This window comes from Danio rerio, chromosome 18 (assembly GCF_052040795.2).
Source record: "Danio rerio strain M-AB ecotype USA chromosome 18, GRCz13ab, whole genome shotgun sequence".
Taxonomy (NCBI): Eukaryota; Metazoa; Chordata; class Actinopteri; order Cypriniformes; family Danionidae; genus Danio; species Danio rerio.
In genome coordinates this window covers 2,849,020-2,873,914 of record NC_141038.1, presented here as the reverse complement: position 1 = coordinate 2,873,914, position 24,895 = coordinate 2,849,020, and the positions used below count along the sequence as shown (strand labels likewise).

General features: G+C 38.6%; 1 protein-coding gene across 2 annotated transcripts in view; it reads right to left on the bottom strand.

Moving 5' to 3' along the window:
• nedd4a (NEDD4 E3 ubiquitin protein ligase a) overlaps positions 1-24,895 on the bottom strand; it is a 97,749-nt gene that overhangs the window by 46,365 nt on the left and 26,489 nt on the right. The window contains exon 1 of one of the 2 annotated variants that reach the window (XM_087292784.1): positions 16,885-18,479. The exons of the other annotated variant lie outside the window; for it this stretch is intronic. Within the exon in view, the coding sequence (XP_087148910.1) occupies positions 16,885-18,159 (1,275 nt within the window). The 5' untranslated portion in view covers positions 18,160-18,479. Of the gene's footprint in view, positions 1-16,884; positions 18,480-24,895 lie in introns of those variants that run through there. 2 annotated transcript variants of the gene reach the window in all.

Here is a 24,895-nt window from a genome sequence, read left to right as displayed (position 1 = left end):
CAATAAGCAGTTTAGGAAATACGTTCAACAACATCTGGCCAATGAGAGATGTGGATTTTGTCAGATGACTGCATTTTGGTTCGTTCCAACTGGTTCAGACCAAAGCCAGCAGTGTTGTGTGAAAACGACCCAAAGACGGCAGAAATGCAACAATGCATAATTTATTGGCCTTGGTCCGGACCAAATGAAGCGAACTACAGATGTGAAAGCACCCTTAAACAGCACTTAGTCTTCAAATGCACAAACACACACACACACACACTAATGGAAACAATATGACAAGTTCAATACACGTCACTTAAATGAGGCGTTAAAATGCTGTCAGATGTTTCGTTTCATGGTAGTAAAACAATAACGAGTGACCTTACACTAAAACACGTCCATCAAAACATCGTACTAGACTTCCTCGCTATCAAAGAGCTTTAACACGGCCTATAAACCCATGACTATAACACACATATTCCCTTGTTCTTTGGTGCAGACTCACTTATTCTTGTTTGTTCTGTATTCGGGTCAAACCACAAAGCGGTGCAGTTACAGACTCACTCTTTGTGCCTTCAAGGCAAAGAAAACAAACCTATATTGTGAAAGCTCTGTTAAAGAGCAGGTCATATGGTGTTTAAAAACATCAGAATATTGTGTTGGGTCATCTACAGCAGGTTTAAATGGATATAAGGTCAGAAAACCTTGTCATTTTGTCAGGATATGGAATTAGTATTAGATCCGTTTTGCAATACGATTCATTTGAATCAGTTCAAACTCGCTCATTCAATGGCGGGAACCAGCGGACGTGCAACAACTTGAATCATAAGGTAAACACAAAATAACAGTTTCCATCTAGGGCAGGAATGTCCAAACTCGTTCCTGGAGGGCCGGTGTCCTGCATATTTTAGCTTCCTCCAACACACCTGCCTAGAAGTCTAGTATACCTAGGAAGAGCTTGATCAGCCCATGTGTGATTAATTGTGGTTGGAACTAAAATATGCAGGACACTGGCCCTCCAGGACCGCTGATGTAGAGCTCCTTCACGGGACTAGACACTTGTAAACACTCGCTCCATAGGGTTCGTTCGGCTCTCACCTCCACCCACACTCGTCAGCATTACCAAGCCGACCAATCACAGAGCTTGCGCATCAGCATTGCCGACAGCCACGGCGAGGGCTATGCAACCACGCATAGGCTGCTCCAAAGCATGCACGTGCGATTAACACCGAAGTATAAATCAGCCTTTAAGGTCTGTAAGCCCCTCCCCCCTCCATAAGCAAACTCTGCTCTGATTGGTCATTTGTCTGATTTGATTGATTTATTTGCTATGTGAGAGTGCTTCTATAATGCGAGAAGGCGGGGATTATGCAAACGAGTTACTTTGATCGTGTTGATGTAGATCAATAGCATAGGAAAACTTAATTATTCGTTACGGAGATTCAGATCAGAGTTGAATCTCTCTTTGGAGTGACAGTATCTTTATTTGTTAAGGACTTTTTTGATGATCAACTTCACAGACTGTTTGATTAATTAAAAAAATCAATTATAATGAATTTATAGGGCGTCACGGTGGCACCGTGGGTAGCATGATCAACTCACAGCAAGAAGGTCGCTAGTTCGAGCCCCTGCTGGGTCAGTTGGTGTTTCTGTGTGGAGTTTGAATGCCTTTTTTTCATTGATTGGGATGATTCTGTAGAGGATTGAATCATGCATGAAATGTAATAAACACATTAAACGCATAGATAAATGCAATATAGCAAAAAAACAAAAGTGAAATAAGCAGTGCTTCATAGTTTTCCAGGTAGTCAAAGCGTATTCAGGTACAGAAATGAAACAAATATGTAAAATAACACTGCAAAGACTTTTTAAATTGTAATAATTTAAAGTGTTTGAATAGTTTGATAAAATAGTTTTCTATAAAAGTTCATTCATTTTCTTGTCGGCTTAGTCCCTTTATTAATCCGGGGTCGCCACAGCGAAATGAACCGCCAACTTATCCAGCAAGTTTTTACACAGCGGATGCCCTTCCAGCCGCAACCCATCTCTGGGAAACATCCACACACACACACATACACTAAGGACAATTTAGCCTACCCAATTCACCTGTACCGCATGTCTTTGGACTGTGGGGGAAGCCGGAGCACCCGGAGGAAACCCACACGAAGGCAGGGAGAACATGCAAACTCCGCACAGAAACGCCAACCGAGCTGGGGTTCGAACCAGCGACCTTCTTGCTGTGAGGCGACAGCACTACCTCAGCGCCACTGCCTCGCTTCTATAAAAGTTACAAATAGCAAAATTTATTGTGCCTAATTGCTTTAAACTCTCTTAGCGCACTCACACTATGCTATCCGAATCATGTCCAGGCCCAATTACCGGATCGTTTGAGTAGTGTGAGTGCTCTGAATCGGGTTTAGGCGTGGTTCAGTTGGCCGAACCTGGCCCGGTTGGAAAAGGTGTGCCATCATCTATGACGTAAGCGTGCCCAGGCCTGAATGTAATGTGAGTGCAGGCCGTCGGGGGAGACAGGAGGGGGGACATGCGTACTTCGTCCCGGTTCAAGGCAACTGTACATAGTGTGAGTACGCCCTTAGATTAAAATGCCATTTTAGAACGAAAATGATCCACGTCCACACTGGCGTTTCATCTAGCATTTCTGAGCAGCCCTCCATCCACACTACTACACCGCTGAAATGTACATCACGTGACCACACACACACACAAACACTCTGGCATGCGCACGTCTGAGCTCCAGGCAGTCAGCTGGTGCTTTGAGCACAAAACCCCAGAGAGCAGTGCATCAAGGATGTACTGCTGGATCGTGTCCCACTATAGTTGTTAAACGTGATATTTATCTTGTCTCTAATGACTCTTCTGTCTCTTGAATCTATCAGGTAACATGCCACGGCGTCACTGCTTCAATCTTTCGCCAATTGTTTGGGAACCCCTGTGCTAAACCATATAACATTGTAGGTCCGTCTATGTGACTATTGCAGATGTGCACACTGAGATATGGATGCTGAAATGATACGTTATGCAGCCCTAATGCACACACATTCATCTTTACATATAGGATTACATATAAACACAGCAAACATTGAAAACAAGCAAAGATATTTGATATTATTATATATTATTATATTAGAAATGTAATTTAAATACACTTGTAATGATATATCAGTATTTTTTTTTATGAATTCACACAACATATGTCAGGAAATGTTTTTTCTGTACTATATAAACTAATGTTACGCTGAATTACTCTGCAGTCTTCAGTAAATCATGGTAAACCAAAAATATAAATGTCATTTTTTAATGAACGCACAGCTTTTTCCATCGTGAAACAAGTCAACATGTTGAGGAGGCAAAAAGCGGAAAACTATCTGCATACAATCAGCCCCGTCTGCCCCGGTAATGAAAGGAAAACAGTAAACGATGCCAAATGTTTGAAGAAACTTAATGGAGGAGCCTCAAAGCGAAGCATTTTCTGCTGCAAGAGGAGCGTGGCTGCTGGTTTACTACTGCACACACCTAACAAACATTTCCCTTATGATCACACACAGCTTCAATCACTCCTAAATGCTGCTCAACAACGTTTGTTGCTCATTTCTGATCTTTCCCCAGATTATTACTGGAGACTAAAGGAACAGATTTTGTCCTCTACCCAGTGGTTTTGTGGAAACACTATGAACATTATGGTTGAAGGCTAAATTATTAGCCCTCCATTGAAATGTAAATTATTAAGTGTTGTTTAATTCAGTTCAGTTTAGCTTTATTTGTATAGCGCTTTTACAATGTAGATTGTGTCAAAGCAGCTTCACATAATTCGTCATAGTAACCGGATCAGGGTAGTTCCAATCCGATCTCACGAGAAAACGTAAGTATTTTACGTTTTGCCAGTTTAGTGGCTAATTCGTACGAATTCGTACGAGTTCAGTCGTACGAAATGGTACGATTTTAAAAAGGAGGCGTGGCACCTGACCCCACCCCTAACCCCAACCGTCATTGGGGGATAAGCAAATCGTACTAAATTGTACGAATTAGATCGTGCGAATTCATACGAATTAGCCACTAAATGAAAAAGTTGCGAATTGCCGTGAGATTGTGTTGGTAGTTCAGTTTTTAGTGTTTAAGTTCAGCTCAGTTTAGCTCAGTTCAGTGTGGTTTGAAGTCATTATTGAGAGGCCAAACACTGAAGAGCAAACTCATAGATGCGTAGCTCTACCGATCCTGAACCGTGCGAGCCAGTGGCGACAGCGGAGAGGGAAAAAAAACTTCACCGATGGGAGAGTGAAGAAATGGAGAGAAGACATTTTTGAACAGTTTTAATAACTCATTTATAATAACTAATTTATTTTTTCTTTATCCTGATGACAGTAATTAATATTTTACTAGCTAATTTGCTAAATACTACACTGTAAAACTGTGTCCGTATTTTTTTTTTTTGATGTTTATTTCTGCTTTTGAATTGCATAATGGGAGTTTGATCTTTCTTCCAACAACTTTTAACCTTGAAAAGTTGTAAAAAAGTGACTTTTATGAACATTTTGAATAGTTTGCAGTGCTATATTTCTGGGTTGGTATTGTATATAACGCTACAAAACCTTGTAATAAACAGCCAGCACATTTTCTGCACTTATTTCTTCATATATTAGTTCTTATGCTTTATTTCAAACTACTAAAATGCCAATAAAGTCACTTTGTTAAACTGTACAGTTGAATTTTCAGAGATTAACATGCCATAATGCAATTCACTTGTATTATGGGAATAAATTAAAACAGGAAATAAATGGAAAACAAAAGCACTTGTGAAGCACAAAATACAGAAACTGTTCATTAATAGAAAATATTTTACAGTGTAGTATTTAGCTTAAAGTGCTATTTAAAGGCTTAACTAGGTTAAAAACATTATACCATTTCTCCATTTTCTTAATAAAAAACAGAAAGGTCATAACAATGTAATACACATTTCTGTCCTTGTAAACCACCAAAACCTGCACACACACACACGCACACACAGTGAGATATTGGTATTGGTGGTTTACGAGGTCTCTCCACAGGTGTCATGTATTTTGTACAGTAAAAAAAAGTTATTATATGGCTTTACCGCACCTAACATTAAACTCAACCCTCAGAGGAAACCTGTGGCACATTTTGAATGTGAAAAGACCCTGTTAGGTATAATCTTTAGGCGTTTTACATTATAAGGACACAAGACATGTCCTTATAAACCACCTTAATACAGACCAACTAGCTCATACCCATGACATTATGCACATTTCTGTCCTTGTAAACCACCAAAACCAGCACACACACACACACAAACAAACAAACACACACACACACACACACACACACACACACACACACACACATATGCACAAACGAGACTCTCATAGACGAAAATATATTATGCAAACTGTATATTCTGTCCCACAATCCCTAAACTCACCCTTAGAAGAAACAATTAGCATTTTTTTTTTTACATTTTAAAAATATAAGCATGATTTATTAACATGTTTACCTTAATTTTAATCCCCACAGTGACACAAGTCCCCATGTGCCTGTGTGCATACAGGTCCCCACTGGGATATAAAAACAAATATGAAAACACACAAACACACACACACACACATCTGACAGCTCTTTAGAAGTGCCGCTGATTGCTTTGACCTTTGCCATGGGTCATGCAGTCATGTGTTCTCCATTCCCTCGCCCTGATCAAGGTGTGTCTCTGGCCAACAAACTGGAGGAATCCTGACCAGCAGTTGGACTTTTACCAGACACAGCTTACAATGCACAGTTCTCTAGTACAGTCATTGAGCCTACATAGCGGAAAATAACCATTACACATCCTAATGACACACTATTGTCTATGTCTGTCTAAACCAGAGATTATTACCATTAAGACGACTCTAAAATACATTAAATAAGACAAAAATGTTTAGGACTACAAACTACAAAATAAAAGTAAGAATGCAAACATTATTAGTATGGTCATCTGACATTGTATTTGTTGACTTGTTTCTACATCAGCAATTGTTTTCTATGAGTTAGAGTTTAAGGCTGCTTTCACACCTGTGAATCGATTCAGTTGTTCTGAAACAGGGATTACAATTGTTACATTGTTGCTCTTTGTTCTTGGAGCGGTTCGCTTTCACACTGCAAAGTTTCTAATCGGACCAAAAGAGCTAAAACAAGTCACGTGCTCTCTTCACATTGGTCAGAGTGTCAGGGTTTATTTTGCAGAGTCCCGCTCAGCTGTCAGGAGAGGTGGTGGTTTAGTGGTGATTGACAGAGTGCGGAGGAGAGATACGGTATGAAGGGGTGAGAAGGGTGTGCGACGATGTCTATTTGAGGACCTGGAGGGAGACGCGAGATTACCGGGAGATCATCACTCGTTTGCGGGCATCCGGAGACTCGCGAAACTTCCTTCCCATACTCATAATTCTCTCTTCATATAGCCGTAAGCCTATTACATATCCATAAAACGCTGTGATATAACCGCGCTCGGATCGGATCGCTTTCTCACTACAATCGAACCGCTCCAGGGTTCGTTTCAATCGAGCCGAGACCACCTCATTCAAGCGATCTCAGAGCGATTACTCTGGCGGAACAGAGCGCGATTGCCCTGTTCACATATGCCAAACAAACCGCGCTAACTGGGCAAACGAGACACGTTCCCAAACAAAAGTGTAGATGTGAAAGCACCCTAAGTTTCCAAAAAATTTAGAAATAATCTAGAAAATAAATAGAATTTAAATACTTTATCAAGTAAAAATTTATAATGAGTTACAATGAGAACATTATTATTAGTATTATCATTATTATTATTATTATTATTATTAGTAGTAGTATTATCAGTATTATATTATTATTATTATTATTATTATCATTATTATTATTAATAGTAGTAGTAGTAGTAGTTGTTGTTGTAATAATCATAATAAAAAAATTATTTACAGTATTTTATATTTGCCAAATAATAAAAAAAATAAAAGTGAAATAAGAAGTGCTTTGTTGTGTACAAGGTAGTCAAATCGTATCCGGGTACAGAAATGAAATAAATATGTAAAATAACACTGCAAAGACTTTTTAAATTGTAATAATTTACACTGTTTAAACAGTTCGATAAAAGTGTTTAAAAAGGTGCAAATGATAAACTTTTACTCTATTATGGTTAAACTTTGCAGTAAATCTCATGTCTCTTGAACTGTGGCTATAATCCCGATCTAATACAGCATATCCTAAACCAGCATATTTTAGAACCAGTGGTTCTAAAAGTCGGGATCAGGACCCCCTGGGGGGTCACAGGACAATGACAGGTCACTTGGTGATTTAAAAAATCAAATAAATAATTAAATAAATAAATAAATATATATATATATATATATATATATATATATATATATATATATATATATATATATATATATATATATATATATACACACACACACACACACACACACACACACACACACACACACACATACACAAACACACACATAAATATATATTTTTTTTATCATGTTGTGTACATTATTTTTTTTAATTATTTTTAGTAGTAATAATAATAATAAAAAAATAAAATAATAATAATAATAATACATTTTATTTGCATTATTTTATATATTGCCAATATAAACAACAAAATATTAACTTGCATGCTAATTAAAAAAAAAATTCATGGAATGAACCGCCAACTCATCCAGCATATGTTTCATGCAGCAAATGTCCTTCCAGCTGCAACCCATCCCTGGGAAACATCCACACACATATACACTACGCACAATTTAGCTTACCTAATTCACATATACCACATGTTTTTGGACTTGTGGGGGGAAACTGGAGCATCAGGAGGAAACCCACACGAACACGGGGAGAACATGCAAACTCCACACAGAAATGCCAACTGACCCAGCCGAGGCTGTTTTGTAAATCAAACTGAATTTTAAAAAAAATTTATAAATCACTGCTGTTATTATTAGTGTGGTTGTTATCAGTCTTTAATAATTAAACACGCACAAATGAATTAGACACATGAAATAAAGCATGCAGCTATGTTTATAGAAAGCAAACAGCATTATTTTTGTCCACTGAATGAAAAAGCTGATTGCTGTGGATTTGTTATGTGTGGATGCCTTCTGACTGCTGGATCAAAAGCAGCTTTTATTGACATAAACACAGAGAATCACATTGCTGAGAGATTTCCAGATCGCCTGGCCGAGCACCAGCTCCATTTCAGTAGAAAGGTGATATCGAGTATAATCCTGGATCTGGATTTGGCAACCCAGGCTCCACAATAACTTATATTAGTGGCACATTTTGCATTCGGCTTCTAGTTGTTGGTGTCGTTTACACGATGTACTTACAAAACCATCTGAACAAGCTACGAGAAGATCAATATGTCCAAATGTTTAAACAGCTCCACATGAGACGCACAAACAACACGCATGCTGAAATCAGAGCCTTGAATTTAGATTAGATTACATAAGCATGCCACGGCAGTAAAGGTAACGGCGCTGTTAATTGCTTGTGTGACCCATTTCTAACACGCTGTAAAATCAGAGACAAAGTGTGCAAATAAATACATGCCCAGTTATACTATGATTTGCCCAGAAATACTATGATTTGGTGGTGCTTTAAAGTAACAAAATTTTGGTCTACAAAACTGCATTTATTTGATCAAAAACACAATAAAAACTGCTAAATTGTAAAATATTATTATTAATAATTTAAAAAAAACTTTCTAAAATTAGAAACAAAGTGTGCAAATTAAATATATGACCAGTTTGGAAACAGTAAGATTTGTTGATGCTCTAAAATTATACAATTTTGGTCAACCAGACGGCATTTATTTGATCGAAAACACATTAAAAACTGCTAAATTGTGAAATATTATTATTATTATTATTAAATTTTCTAAAATTAGAGGAAAAAGTGCGCAAATTAAATATATTACCAGTTTGGAAACAGAAAGATTTGGTGATGATCTAAAATAATACAATTTTTGGTCAACAAAAATATTTTTTTTAAATCAAAAATACATTACAAACTGATATAATTGGAAATTATTATTATAATAAAATGTTTCTAACACGCTGTAAAATCAGAGATAAAGTGGGATCAACAATACGGCATTTATTTAATCTAAAATTTATTATAAACTAACATAACATTAAATATTATTATTTTTATTTCAATATAACTTTCTAAAATTAGAGACAAAGTACGCAAATAAATATATTACCAGCTTGGAAACAGTAAGATTTGTTGATGTTTTAAAAGAAGACAATTTTTGGTCAACAAAAATATTTTTTTTTTATCAAAAATACATTAAAAACTGATAAAATTGGAAATTATTATTATAATAAAATGTTTCTAACACGCTGTAAAATCAGAGATAAAGTGTGCAAATTAAATATATTACCAGTTTGGAAACAGTAAGATTTGTTAATGTTTTAAAAGAAGACAATTTTTGGTCAACAAGAATGAATTTATTTAATCAAAAATACATTAAAAACTGATCAAATGTGAAATATTATTAAAAATTTTAATATATAAGCTTTTTTAGTAATTATTTTTGTACTTTATTTATTTCTGTAAGTCAAAGATGAATTATCATCATCATTAATCCAGTTAATCCATTTATTCATTGTCACATGATCTTTCAGGAATCATTATAATATGTTTATTTGTTGTTCTATAATCAGGATTTTAGCAAGACAAATTTAAGACTTTTATGACAATTTTAGGACCATTATGAATAAAATTTTAGACTTATACAGGGCTAAACACTGCAATTTTTTTCTAATAAAAACATTCATTCATTCATGCAACCCATCACTGGGAAACACCCATACACTGTCATTCATACACATACACTACGGACAATTTACATACAAAAAGGCCAGAGAAACCCATGCCAACATGGGGAGAACATGCAAACTCCACACAGAAACGCCAACTTGTCCAGCCGGGGCTCAAACCAGCAACCTCCTTGCTGTGAGACGACCACCAAAGTTTAAACTACAGTGAATACAATTTAGACGGTTAATACAAAAGGACAATTTAGCTTATCCAATTCCCCTATAGCGCATGTGTTTGGACTGTGTGGGAAACCGGAGCACCCAGAGGAAACACACACCAACAGTCAAACACGCAAACTCCACACAGAAATGTCAACTGACCCAGCCGGGGCTCGAACCAGCGACCTTCTTGCTGTGAGGCGACAGCGTTACCCACTGCACCACCCCATCGTTCGTTCATCATGTAATAGACAGAAGCCCATCGTATGCAGTCAGAGCCGGAAAAGGTGTTGATCCGTTTATTTCTCAAGACCTCAATTTTGAGTCACCGCTTAACATGCTGTCACGTGACAGATTGACAGGTTAACAAATCATGGCTCAGACTGTGTTCATTGGTAAAGCTTATATAGCATTGTCTGTGTCACGTGACTCTTTGAAGACATGTCAGAAGAGGTGACCTCGAGCTGAGCTAATCACGTTTGGGCTAGTTGTAGATGAGTTTCAAAGCAACTGTGACACAAGCAACTACATATGAATTTGGATGTAAGTTTTTATTGTTTTCACTGAAGGTGTTATTTAGCAGTTGTTAACCGGGAATAACATGCCTTTGAAATGCCACAACTCATTAATCAGAAGCAAACTTTCCAGACAGCCATGTACAAATGTGATCCATCAATCCATATCACCCATCCCTATCTTGCCTCCAAAGCAAACTCCCGCCAACACTGTGATGACGTCATATTCAATTGCGGACGCGTCGAGTATGAATCAGCCTCCACGCTCATCCTCTCCCCATCAGCTGACCTTTGACCCAACAGCTGACAGAGCGCCATGTGCAGGCTTGTGTCTCATGTTGGATCCTGAGGGCTTGCCAGCGTGGTGCTCGGCCAGACTAACTGGAGTCAAGCTGAATACTTTCTGAGGCTGTGTATTTATAGCCCAGGGGCTGGGGGGAGGCGTAGGGACCACTGTCTATAATTATCTCAAAAGTAAATACATGCAGTGATCACTCAGAGTGTGAACAAATCAATAAAAGCTGATTAAGTCTCTAGAATGTGCTCTGCACGCAACTTTTAATCCTGCCGGTGGCACTTAATACAATATAATAACAGTCCATTATGTGATGTACTAACATGAAGAACAATGCATTTACTACAGTATTAGCACATATTTGGGTAACACTTTAGTTCAAGAGCCAATTCAAAACACTTTATTAGCTATTGGCTTATTTTCTGCATATTATTAAGACATTGGCTTTAAATTAGCACTTATAAAGGATGATCTTATGCTATATTATTAATCCTCTACCCAATACCTCAACCTGACTAGTACCTTAATACCTATTATCAGCAGCTAATTAGGAGTTTATTGAGATAAAAGTCTTTATTAATGGTTTGTTAACCAGTTAAACTCTGCTGTTATTTTGGGATTTCCGCCTGGATTTTGACTATCCGAATTTAAAAGCTTCCCAAATCCACATGCAGATGCAAAGATTTGGTCTCATTTTAAAGAAAACCTTATGAATTTTCATAAAACACTATTGAAAGTGATTAAAATATCTGTATATGTCGTCTGTGTTATAAAAAACACCTAAAAAAGAGGCGCTTTTGTAATTTTTTTTCTTTATAAACTCAAATTTGAAAGAGTACCTTTTGGGTTCTGTGTGCTCTAGCATGCTGTAATTAATTTCGGTGGTTCCTGCACATGTCTGTAATCCTAGGAAATGAGAAAAATGTCTCCACCATAATCTATGCAAAAGTTATTGTCTTCCAACTGATGAGAGGTGCTGTACAAGCCACAGGGAGCGATCATTGCTTTCATGTTTCACTATTCTTTTGTTTGATCAAACATGATTCACTGTGTTTCGACCACGTCAGACATATAAAAGCATTACTTATGCACATCACCTCAAAAACAGAGGAGAATGGCCCTGAAGCGCACAGCATAAGGTAAGAGATGACAGCTGTCTGTGCTATCTGGGGCTGCTTATTGATCATAAATGTATTGTTTTCACTTCTGCGCCATGGAAACACCGCGATTCATTCAGCAACTGTTTGATATGTGAATATAATTCAGTAAAAAGAACGCTAGAACCGTATGAGTACCGGCAAGAGCTTTCATTTGAGCTATAACTTGTACATGTGTCATATGAAAAATATGAAAATGAACCAATGTTCAACACCCAGCTCGGGTATCCAGAATACTGTGTGTTTAAGTGTAAATAACTTTTGTACAGTAGAATAAAAGCCAAAGTGATGCATATGTGCATAAAATATAGATCCTACACTTTCAAACAAAACCACTTACGGGGGTCTGGTGCAATGCTAGCCCTTTAAATCTGAAAGCGAAAGTCGATGACGTCACGGACCCGGAGTTTAGCTGGTTTAATATCAAGAAATGGCATTTATTGGCATAGTTTGGCCTTAAAACTGTTAATAAGCAGCTTAATTTAGCTCAAAGTCTTACTTAATGGTTTGTTAATATCGAGAAGTGTATTTTTAAATAAGTCTGTGATAAGGTTAGTTAATGAAAATCAAAGCTCTTCCTTGTTAGTTCATGTTAACTCACAGTGCATTGACGAATGTCAACAAGCACAAGTTTGGATTTTAATAATGCATGAGTAAATGTTGAACTATGATTAATAATAAATTATGTAAATGTATTGTTCATTCTTAATTTATGTTAGCAAATACCTTATCTAAAATTAACTAATGGAACACAATCAGATTAGTTACCCACTTAGAACAAAGCAACTAAATACTGCTAAATTTACTACAGTATTAGTACATATACATTACAACGATATCAGTGCATTGTACAAATAGCCTTGCTTATGATGGCTCAAGCTCTGTGCAGCTCGTGCTGTTATTGAACAGAGACGCACGTCACTTCATAACCATAGCGGCCGTTTGTCGACTGAACTAAATTTATTTTTGCTGTCTTGGTCACACTGTTTGGAGGGCCGGAACAAAGTGCCTCAGGGGCCGGATTCGGCCCGCGGGCCGCCAATTGAATAGCCCTGTTGTATAATATGCATTGTTGGGCAGTGGCGTCGCTCCAAGTATTGACGCTATTAGCTTAACTACATTTCTCAGTAGCTTGGCGGTAGCGTCGCTATTTTCTAAATCAAAACGCTTTTTAGTAGCGAAGCTTTTATAAGTCAAGTAGTGCAGAATCGTCCACAAAGCTACGAAGTGACGGCACCGACATTCACAGAGCTAAGGCCGTTGTCTAGCTGATGAAGGTAAATCCATATAATAGCGAGAATAACAATTTCTTCTTCTTCCTGTTTTAAGGTATTCGACAACAAAGTTTTTGGTGCGTTACTGTCACCTCTGGCCGGTGACGTCGCCAACCAAATTAGGCCAACATGAGAAACTTGCTTGACGGAAAGATGACTGAGGGAGAGGAGTTATTTCTGAACCAGGATTTTTCGTGACCATACCACGAGAAGTACATGTTATGATGCAATAACTTAATTTCTGATGCTGTGCTCAAGAAATACTTGAGTAATTTATAGTAAGTACTACTATAAGTACTAGTAGGAGGTGAGCTGTCCTCCCTCCAGGACATCTACGCAGGCGGTGCATGAGGAAAGCCAAGAGAATCATCAGCGCTTAAGCCATAGACTTTTCTCTCTGCTACCCTCAGGCAGACGTTTTCGCAGCTCCGGTCACGCACCAGCCGACTGAAGGAAAGTTTTAAGAACACTTAACACACCCAACACAGACTCTTCCATACCCCTCACTGCACACCATCAATATGTAGTATTCACTGCACTTTAACCAATCCGTACTTGAAATAACACTGGCAACAACTGTAGACACCTATTCATTGTACATATCGCTCTCAATTTCACATTGTCGTTGTATTTGCACTGTCTGTATTTTGCACTGTGTGTATTTTGCACTGTTGTTGTATTTGCACTGTCTGGAGCCAGCACCTAAGCTTTTCACTCATCATAGCACACTTGCTGCTGATGATGTGACAGCAATTTGACTACTATAATTACTGCATCATGTAGAGTAATTTATTAATGAAGAGTTGCACAATATGCATAATGCTTATGTCAAAATATTTCTCTTTACTGTAAATTAATATAGTATTTAAATTGTTTAACACCTGGTTTTATTGGATTTTTTGTTTTAGCTGGTATATACTATAACGAGTTTCTGTTTAGTGCAGCATATTATTTACAGTAAATAACTGAACTGAACTATTCTGCCTCATATGATTCATTGACAGTTTTATTGATCACTAAGATATGGTTGACTTGAATTTAAGTTGCTTAGATTTAAAAATAAAAATTTCAAAAATAGCTTTGATGTTGCTAAGCTACCTTTGCTAAGTAGCTTTTAGCTTAGCTTGCTACATTTCCCAGAGGGTAGCTTTTAGTGTAGTTAAGCTACATTTTAAGTAGAGTAGCTAATAGCTTAGCTCACTATATTTTTCAAGTAGCTTGCATAACACTGATGATATGTTTATTAACGGGTCATCTAAAACACATTTGAGATGAAATCTTCATGTTGGAGGACTTCCCGGTAATTTAGAATCAATACCCTGCTGAAAAATCCAGCTTAAACAAGCCTAAACTGGTTGGCTGGTTTTAGCTGGTCGATCAGGCTGGTTTTAGAGGGGGTTTGGCCACTTGGGGTTGGGAGATGACCAGCTAAAACCAGCTTGACCAGCCTAGCCAAGCTGGGAGTCCAGCCAAAACCAGCTATATCCAGCTTAAACCAGGCTGGTCAAGCTGGTTTTAGCTGGATTTGGCTGGTCATTTTTTAGCCTAACCAGCTAAGACCAGGCTGGAAATGGCTGGAAAACAGCCTGGAAATGGCCAAAACCCCTCTAAAACCAGGATGGTCGACCAGCTAAAACCAGCCAACCAGCCTAGGCTGGTTTAAGCTGGGGTTTTTTCAGCAGGGTATAGGTAACTGATTTAGGGGTATGGTCTAAATTACTATAGAATCATATAAACAATGAACAATATATGGCATGTGTGTAGCAGAAATAAGGGAAAATCAATTAGTAAGACTGGTGTGTTTTAGAGAAGGAAGAATAATGCATATCTTTAGGGTGTAGCAGCCTTCATACTTAACAAGGTTTACATCCTTTATAAAATCGCCAGGGGTTTTCTAGTCTGTCTGTGGAATCGATCAAGGCCAGATAATGTCTATAACGGTATTGAATGTAAGGTTGAAATCCCCTCCCATTACATAATATTCAGAAAGAGTGGATAAAGTTAAAAGGGGGTTACTATAAAATATGGGCATGTCATTATTAGGGCCACAGACATTAATAAGATTCCATTGCGTAATAATGACCCTTAAACAATTATGCATCTATCTAAAGAGTCCTGTATTATTGTATCTATCTGAAATGGGATTGATTTGTGGATTATTGTGATAACCCCTCTTGCTTAAGAGCTAAATGACGCTGCGAATATTTGACCTGGCCACCTATTACGTATTCTACGTATGTCTTTGGACACTGCCAAATGTTTACACCCAATTGCAAGCATTAGTAATGACCAAAACCAAATGCAAAAGAGGATGAAATGAGCTCCGGAGAATGTACAGTAGGTTTGAATATATGCTTCTGTTGTTATTGTAAAGATTGTAAGCACTGCTGAAATGTTGTGCTTCTGCTCATCTTTAAAAAGACACATTTACATTTAAGTACATGCGAGGAATGTTTAAGTGTGTATTTGTAAAAAGTTCACTGCAAAGATGTTCAAACTCCTAAACTAACCAACAAACTAAACACATTATACTGGTAACACTTCAGTCAAGTACCAATTGCCATCATTAACTAGGCTTTTCCCCCATTTTCAGTTAAATTAGCTTAAGATTTTATAATTGGGTAAACAGAACTTTAATGGTAGAAATAGCTTAAATTTGTAAACAAAAACTGCTTAAAATATTAAGTTACACCAACCAATAAATTTGAGCAAAACCATTTGCTAGAATACTTAAAAAATTAAGCATCACCAACTAAAGATTTTTAGGTAATATTGCTTTAAATTGAATGTGAAAATTGCTTAAAAAGAGGGATGCAAAAATGATGCACTATAAGTAAATCTAGCATATTGTTTTTTCAGTGTCGGTTTGAATATATGCTTCTGTTATTATTGTAAAGATTGTAAGCATTGTTGAAATGTTGTGCTTCTGCTCATCTTTAAAAAGACACATTTACATTTAAGTACATGCGAGGAATCTTTCTGCGTGTATTTGTAAAAAGTTCACTACAAAGATGTTCAAACTCCTCAACTAATCAACAAACCAAACACAATATACTGGTAACACTTCAGTGAAGTACCAATTGCCATCATTAACTAGGCTTTTCCCCTGTCTATTATTAAGATATTAGCTGTTTATTAGTACTTATAGAGCACACTGAAAAAAAATATTAAAATATGATTCCTTGGATTTACTAAATTCTTTTAAGTAAAGTGGTTGTAAACAATTTATTTGGGTTGGATTTAAACAAACAAATTAAGTTGAACATTACTAAACTTACCTTGTTTGATTAAATTTAACCCATATAATTTATTTGCAACAGTTTTGCAGACATCATTTTTTCAGTGCACGACCTTATTCTACATCCCAAATCCTACCCATTACCTAAACCCAACTACTACCTTAATGACTATTAATAAGCAGCAAATGAGTAGTTTATTGAAGCAAAACTCCATAGTTAATGGTGTTTTACTAGAAAAGATTATACCTTAAAATGAAGTGTGATCATTATGTCTTCACAAATACTCAATGTCAGTGTAAAACACTGTTTCCACTCTGCAGCTTTAACTTTCCATGTCTATGAGAGTCCACTAACACCCATTGATTAGCAAATAAACAGAAAGCCTTACGGTAGTGTTTGTCTCTGTGCAGGTCGGAACATGATCCGCTTTGTCGTTTACGCTGTTGTCCTGCTGGACGTTGGACTTTCTGCCACCTGTACCATGAGACACATGGATGTGTACGTGTGGAGTGCAATTATTGGAGATATTGTCTGCTGCGTTTGAAACGTGGCAAGAAATCTCAGCCTTCGCACAGGGCACCTCTAGAGAAATGCTCCTGTGAAGAACGCGCTGAGACCCTTTTCTTGAGGATTTATCCGAATTTCTGCTGGAGGGAAAAGTGTCGTGTCTTCTTTCTGTCGATGACGGTCTTCCGGTTGGCAGCATGCAGGCTGAGGTGCTACGGTAAAGCTTTGCTTTCTGCCGTTCTGGGGCGTTATCGGTTGCTTGTGGGCCCTCATGAGGTTTGGAAGGGTCAAGCTTTGTTTCTTTCCCTGAGGGAAGCTGTCGCTGGTTTGCGAAGTGCAATAAAACGCTGGAGTGTCTTTCCGTGCGGTCTGGTCCTGCTGGTTGTTCCGGGGGCACGCTGAAATGCACAATCGTTTTGGCATCTCTGTGTTCTGCTGACGTACTGGTTTTGGACAGCCGTAGACCATTAACTGCAGTGGCGACGGACGCTTTGGATGTTGCGTCAGTGTGCGATGTATCGCTAGACAGCTGCATCTGATGAGACGTCTGGAAAGAGCTCCGTGCAGACGGCGGCAGCGGAGGAATCATGGGAGACGCCACCGGACTGACAGGGGACGCCGGTGGCGTGGTGCATGGACTCCGTGGAAAAATCACCAGGGATGAGCAGCGCCGCAAGGGAGCCCTTGTCTTTCTCCGAAAGATAGGCTTGCGATCTTCTGCTTCGAATATGCTGTTGCTGCTCGAGTAGCCGGGATCGCTTGTGGTGCTGCTGCAACAAGAACCTCCATCCCCATTTCCAATTTCGCAGTTTGCGAGCTCTCCGTCTTCTCCGGCACTGCTACCATCCGCATCGGCGCTCTGCTTGGAGGACTGCAAAGAAATCTGCAGCGTACTTTTCCTGCTTCCGTTCACCTTGGGGACGAATACACTGGAGTGGCGCTGTAAATTACCATACTCTGGTGACAAGGGTGGCAAAGCCAGAGACAGCTGTCCTGGAGTCACCTTCATGTGGAGGGAACTCTGCGCCAGGCCCTCGCTAGAGCTCCGTCCAGCATTCGTCAGCCCACTTTCTTCAGTATGAACGCTACAGGTCTCTGACAGAGGGTCGGTGTTGCTTCTCCGCGAAGCGAAATGTAGTCGCAGATGCCGCGCCATGCAGTCCTAGTGCGAGGAATCCAGCGTAGAGTTGGACATTGTAAACCCAAGCAAGCAAAAAGCAACTGGTCCCACACTATGAGTGCAACTATTAGCCGTTGCACATTGCCAAAATAGCAATAGCAAACTGCATTCCTCTTGAAGCCCTCTAGAAGCTAACAACCATGACAGCTCAAATGCAAGGTGAAAAACAGCTACACGTTTGCACCACTTGCGGATCCAGTTCTTTGAAGGATAGCAGACAAACGCTGGGAGATTTACTGAGGCAACTGCTCGAGAAAGCCCTCTTCTGTGCCAGACCTCTGGAGTGCCTCAGCTGTGCCTTCTGTAGTTTCGCAAGCACACATTGAAGCACGGGTGCCCTCCCTCCCTCCCTCCCGCAGCTGAATCCACGCTGCTGGTCAAAAAACAACAATCCGTGTGCATGCCAGGGCGGAGGTGGAACAGCTCGCCCCTGTTCTAGCCAACCTCCCCTCTGCCACCTCCTTCTCCAGTCCCATGTCTAGAGTTTCTTGTAAAGCTGCACCCCTGATAATATTTTTACCCCACCATGATAGAGTTACAGGAAATAAAGAGGAACGAGGTTTGGCATCATTTTTAAGCATTCTGAACAGCATCTGAGATGCACCGGGTGAAATGAGCAGCTGAATCCGCCAAGCTCCTAAACTAAGCATTTGGCTGGTTTCTGCACCTCCAACAATGCACAGCTTAAATGCGTGACAGCTTCATCTACAGATTCAAAAGCAGCAGAAGGATATGTGCCTAAAAGTGCACCTCCAGACAAACACTGAGCTTGTTGTGCCAGCTCTCATATGGACATGTGCCACATCACGTGTCATCTGACACCCGCTGCTGCAGCCATTTAAGAGCATGCTTCTGTCAAGAGAAATGCCTTCTCATCAATCAGGGGCAATTGCAGGAGGGGGACCTCCAGTTACCAAAGTGCACAGGACTACTATGGGAAATCACCACAACATGAATGAACATCAAGTCTGAAACAGTGATTCTGTGTACTTTTAAGATTTAGGACTTGGGCCCGTTTACATAAAAGCTCCCAAGTAATTTATCTAAGGGGAATCCTCCCAATGGAAGAAAATCCCTGAGGAAAGGGCTTTCAATAGGTGAATTGCAACGGTCAGCCATGCCTGTGTGTTGTCACTAAGCACTTTACTGTTCTGGCAACACATATGGCAATGAGTGCTGCGGTTGCTATGGTTACTGCTTCCCACAGTGAACAGAACATAACGAACCTCAAAGCCAGGCATATTAATATAATTTGCAACCAACATCAAATAAAAAACATAACCCAAACTGTACCAGGAACAAAATACACAAAGATGCATACACAAAAGGGCTCTATTTTGACGGTCCATGCGCAAAGCGCAAAACGCAGGGCGCAAACGCTTTCAGGGCGTGTCAGGATGCGTTTTTGCTAATTTAAGAACGGGAAATCTGCCTTGCGCTTCGGCGCATGGTCTAAAAGGGTTGAGTTCATTTTCTTAATGAGTTATAGGTGTGTTTTGAGAATAAACCAATCAGAGTCTCATCTCCCATCCCCTTTAAGAGCCAGCTGCGTCGCGCCATAAGCGCATTCGCTATTTACAGGACGCAAAGTAAGTCTAAGTGGAAAAAATTAGCATTTCACAAGCAAACAGTTAACAGTTGACAGTTTTATAACAGAAAACAGTTAAACAGAGCATCTACTGCGTGAGAATGAGAGATAATGGATCTACTTTCACTTTCGCTCTTGGATAGGGAAACCTTTACGCACAGACATCAATTAGTCTATAAATAAATACTTTTGTTTGTTAAGTGCAAATATTCGTTTCAAAACTATTTCTAAATTCAGTTCTAATTTCCAGCAAACAGATAAATGAATAATAATAACAAAATGTGCTCAAAAACCTGAGTTATATCCTAAAACACATGCTGTGCCCCATATGGTCTAAAACCTGACAGGTGGACAAATCTAAGCTTGTTTTTAATAAAACAAATATAAATATGGATATAATAAATAATACTGCTAATAATAATAACATTATACAAAAGCAAATTGTTATGAATGAACTGAAAAAGCCTCCCGAGATGAAGAAGACATAAAAGCAGTGATTTTTCATATTTATGTAGGCTAGAAAATAATATGTTTTGTAATATTTTAATCCTTTATATTTATATCCTATATCTATTCTTATTATATCCTATATATATATCCTTAATATTTACATTTTTTCATGTGTAAATATATTTGCCTATTTCTCTCTTGTGCATATTAAGCAGTGTGTAAGTGAGGCGCAACTCTGCGCTGGAGTTTAGACCGGGTTAGTTTTGGTCTAATGAAAAATCTATTACAGTTTCTCAAAATAGCAATGCGCCAGCAGTGCGCCTCAGAACACCTTCCTTTTTAGACCAGAACGCCTATGGGCGCACATATGAGCGCTAATGCATTTGCTATTTAAACAGCGTAGCGCAACGCCTCAAAACGACTCTTGCGCCAAGCTGAAACTACCAAAAGACTACTGCGTCACGCCTTGCGCCACACTGCGCCGGGTGTATGATAGGGCCCAAAATCTCTAAAACTGAATTAACCAATCATTCACTCATTATCACAAAAGGTATTGTAGGTACCAATTTCCTGCAGATTTTAGCTCCAACCCTAATCAAACACACCTCAACAAGCTAATCAAGGTCTTACTAGGTATACACATCCAGGCAGGTGTGTTGAGGCAAGTTGGAGCTAAACCCTGCAGGGACACCGGCCCTCCAGGACCGAGATTGGTAACCCCTGATTTAGATAATTAAGAGGGAACACTTAATGACAGCCTTAAAGATAAAAGATTAGGTCCCTAAAGGGATAGTTCACCCCAAAATCATTTACTCTTCGCATGTAGTTTTAAACCTTTATGAGTTCCTTTCTTTCTGTTGCACACAAAAGAAGACATTTAGAAAAATGCTGAAAACCTGTAGCCATACACAGCTAACAACATTTTTTTGAAATATATTGTTTTGTGTTCAATCTCAAACAGGTTTTGAACCTGAAGGGTGACTAAATCATTGCAGAATTTCCATGTTCGGGTGAACTTTGACCCTTAGGTTGTTTCTTACGACCCGAGTTTTAGTAAAATCCCCCCTAATTTTATAACTAAGGGATTTCTTGAGTCCTGAACATTTAAAAAAAAACAAAAAAACAAACAATTGATTTGGACATGAAAATGAAATATAACCGAGATTAACAGCATATGAATGATCACATACTACCAAATTGAGAGCTGTCAAAATGAGAGCTCCACAAAAACAAGATCTGAAGTGATTTGTCATGCTTTCTGTAAGCTACCACATTCCTCAGGTGACAGAAATAGCATGCATGCTTGGTTCATGCCAACGAACACATTCTAGCAACGACATACCGGTTTTTCTTGCGAGCAGTAGCCGGGTTAAACTATCTGTCACACACAGGAAGGCGACTGCAGTTTATAGTCTTTATCAAGAGTTACTATTCTTGCTTGAACACTGGCTTCTTTATGCGAGCATTTGTTTAACCAGCTTTATTATTCAGCGTGTGACGGAGAGAACCCCCTAAAACCAGTCACACCTCATTCAATTTTATGTGTCTTAAAGCAGTAACTTTCACATTTAACAGCGCCCATGAGTAAATCTCAGTTCCAATAGCTGATTTTTATGGCGACTACTTGCTAAAAGGCATCCTTGTTCATTCATTACGCACCGAGGCTCAGGTAGCGGCTGATTTTATAGACTTGAGCTCAACATTAGCATGATGAATACATAGGAGACTGTTGGATGGAGTAAGGTTTCATTTTAACTCAAGAGTGTTCAGTTATTGAGAAGGGTGTCCCTCAAGGATCATCACTGGGCCCCCTGCTCTTTTCTATATTCATCAACGATTTGTGGTTGTTATTTTTTTTTCCACTCTGATATTTCACAATATTATACATTGAATCTTCTTTGCAGTTAGATTTTACTTTAATTCAAGAATGGTTTAATAAAAACAAACTTATACTAAATAAAAAGAAGCCTTGTAGTATGGTGTTTTTAAAAAATTCCCAGCGGTTTCATTCAGTAGACATAAACATTAGATTCGATGATGGGTCACAGTTGTCTAATGTTCATTCATTCATTTTCTTGTCATCTTAGTCCCTTTATTAATCTGGGGTCGCCACAGCGGAATGAACCGCCAACTTATGCAGCAAGTTTTTACGCAGCGGATGCCCTTCCAGCCGCAACTCATAACTGGGAAAAGGTGTCTAATGTTGATGAATTTAAATATCTAGGCCAGGGGTGTCAAACGCACAGCCCGCGGGCCGGATCAGGCCCGCAAATGAATTTAATGTGGCCCGCGACATGATTCTGTGAGCTGTAATTTTTCAATAAAATATACTGCTGTTCCATGTGTGTCCACTGGATGGCGCAACGGCAAACTTAATTTCATCCCATCCAGAAGCCTGAATCAGCGTCAATTTAACAGCCATCTCAGTAAGAAAGACCTCATACCTATTTTTGTATCCGTCCATGAAAACGAAACATTCGTGATCGATTAAACAGTGGAAAATCTTCTCTCGCTCTGCACGTTTCCTACTGCTGGTTCTGTGTGTGTGCGATCTGGCACTTATACAGAAATTCTCACGTGCACTGCAAACCCACAGAGACGTGCCTTTTCCGCCAAAATGCATCTGACCATAGTTTCTGAATCTCCTACAATGTCCAGGATTCAGGTTTTACTTTCGCATTCTAAAGTTGCCGTTATTTGTATGCGTTTTTGCATTACCATTTCGCAGCTGACTGTGCGCGCATAGCCGCGAGAGAAACATTAAACGATTAATCATTTAATAAACGACTCTATACTCGGAGAGAACAAAATGACATCTATAATGGCTGCAAAATATTTGTACATCATTAAAATTGGTTAATCAACTAATTTGCCTCGTTTAAATAATCTACTCTTTTTATTCTAGTAATTATTATAATTTTTTGCAATAATGTCTATTTTTATTCATTTTTTCTTATATTTATTTCTCATTTGCTGCATATTTTATTAATTCAGTGATGCTAGTATATTGCATACTTTATACATATCTAAAATGTTTTGACAATACTGTAAATGTCATTTCAATATAGCAACTTTAGAGAGAGAGAGAGAGAGAGAGAGAGAGAGAGAGAGAGAGCGCAGAGCACCCTTTACCTGTCAGTGGGTGCACATGTCTCCTAAATAGCATAAATTAAGAGAAATAGTGGATTTCTATTATTTCAACAGCCTTTTTAAAATAACACTAACCCATTGAAAAGAAAAGGTGTATAACAGTGTCAGAACAAATAAAAATCAAGTTAAAAATCACATCATTTTTTTGTTTGTTGCATGTTGACCATTTATGTGCAGTGGGTAAAAGGTTTTTTCAGGCTACCACCGCAAGTATATTTCAAACCTGTGGGAAGCCCTGCACACTGAGGTGATCTCACTTGGAAATCTAACTATTTTACGTTTTTGTCAGTCTAGTGGCTAGTTTTTATGAGTTCAGTCGTATGAAAATGTACTATTTGAAAAAGGAGGCGTGGTACCCCCCCACCCCCACCCCCTCCCTCCGGTCCACTAGCGAACATATTTTACTCCATGCGGCCCCTGACCTAAAATGAGTTTGACACCCCTGATCTAGGCCTTTGGCTTGTTACTGAACTGTCCTTTAAACCCCATACTGATTTTATAATTAAAAAGTCATATCAGTGTTTAGGTTCTTTTTATCGTTCTATTAATTGTTTTTCATTTAAAGTAACAAAAAAATGTATCTCTCAATGAATTTTTCCTAATTTTGATTATGCTGATATTATTTATAACAATACCTCTGATATTAATTTAAAACCTTTAAATACTGTCTTTAATTCTCTGTGTCGATTTGTTTTAAGATGTCCTTATAGAACCCATCATTGTATATTATACGAAACACTTGGTTTGCTTCAACCTAAGTTCCGCAGACAGTATCATTGGTATTTGTTTCTTTTTAAATGTGTTTACTTTAGTTTCCTGTCTTACTTTAAGCAGTTTTTGTTTCATTTACCTCATCATAATTGCTTCGTCATATGCAACAGAATTATTTTTTTGTTTCCAGAATTTCTACAGAAAGTGGCCGTAGGTCCTTACAAAGCTCCTTCTGACTGGAACAATCTCCCTTCCTTTTTTAGATCAATTAAATCACTTTTCAGGGCTAATTTATTTTCTTTTTTGGAAACAACTTGCGAATGTGTGGAGTTTGCATGTTCTCCCTGCGTTCGCGTGGGTTTCCTCTGGGTGCTTCGGTTTCCCCCACAGTCCAAACACATGCACTATTGGGGAATTGGGTAAACAAAATTGGCTGTAGTGTATGAGTGTGTTTGCGAATGTGTGTGTGGATGTTTCCCAGAGATGGGTTGCTCGCGGAAGGGCATCCACTGCGTAAAAACTTGCTGGATAAGTTGGCGGTTCATTCCGCTGTGGTGACCCCGGATTAATAAAGGGACTAAGCCGACAAGAAAATGAATGAATGAACTTGCGAATGTTATTAATATTGGCTCCAAATTAAATGTTTATGATTTATTTGTACACCAAATTGTTTGTACTTTTGATAACATGTTTTTGTTTATTTAGGCTTCAGACTGCGGGAAGTGTTTCAGGTGGAGTGTGCTGCTTGTTTGATTGTTTGTTTGTCTTGTTAAGTGTATGTACGTTATGATGTGTTGTGCTTTGTTTGATTTA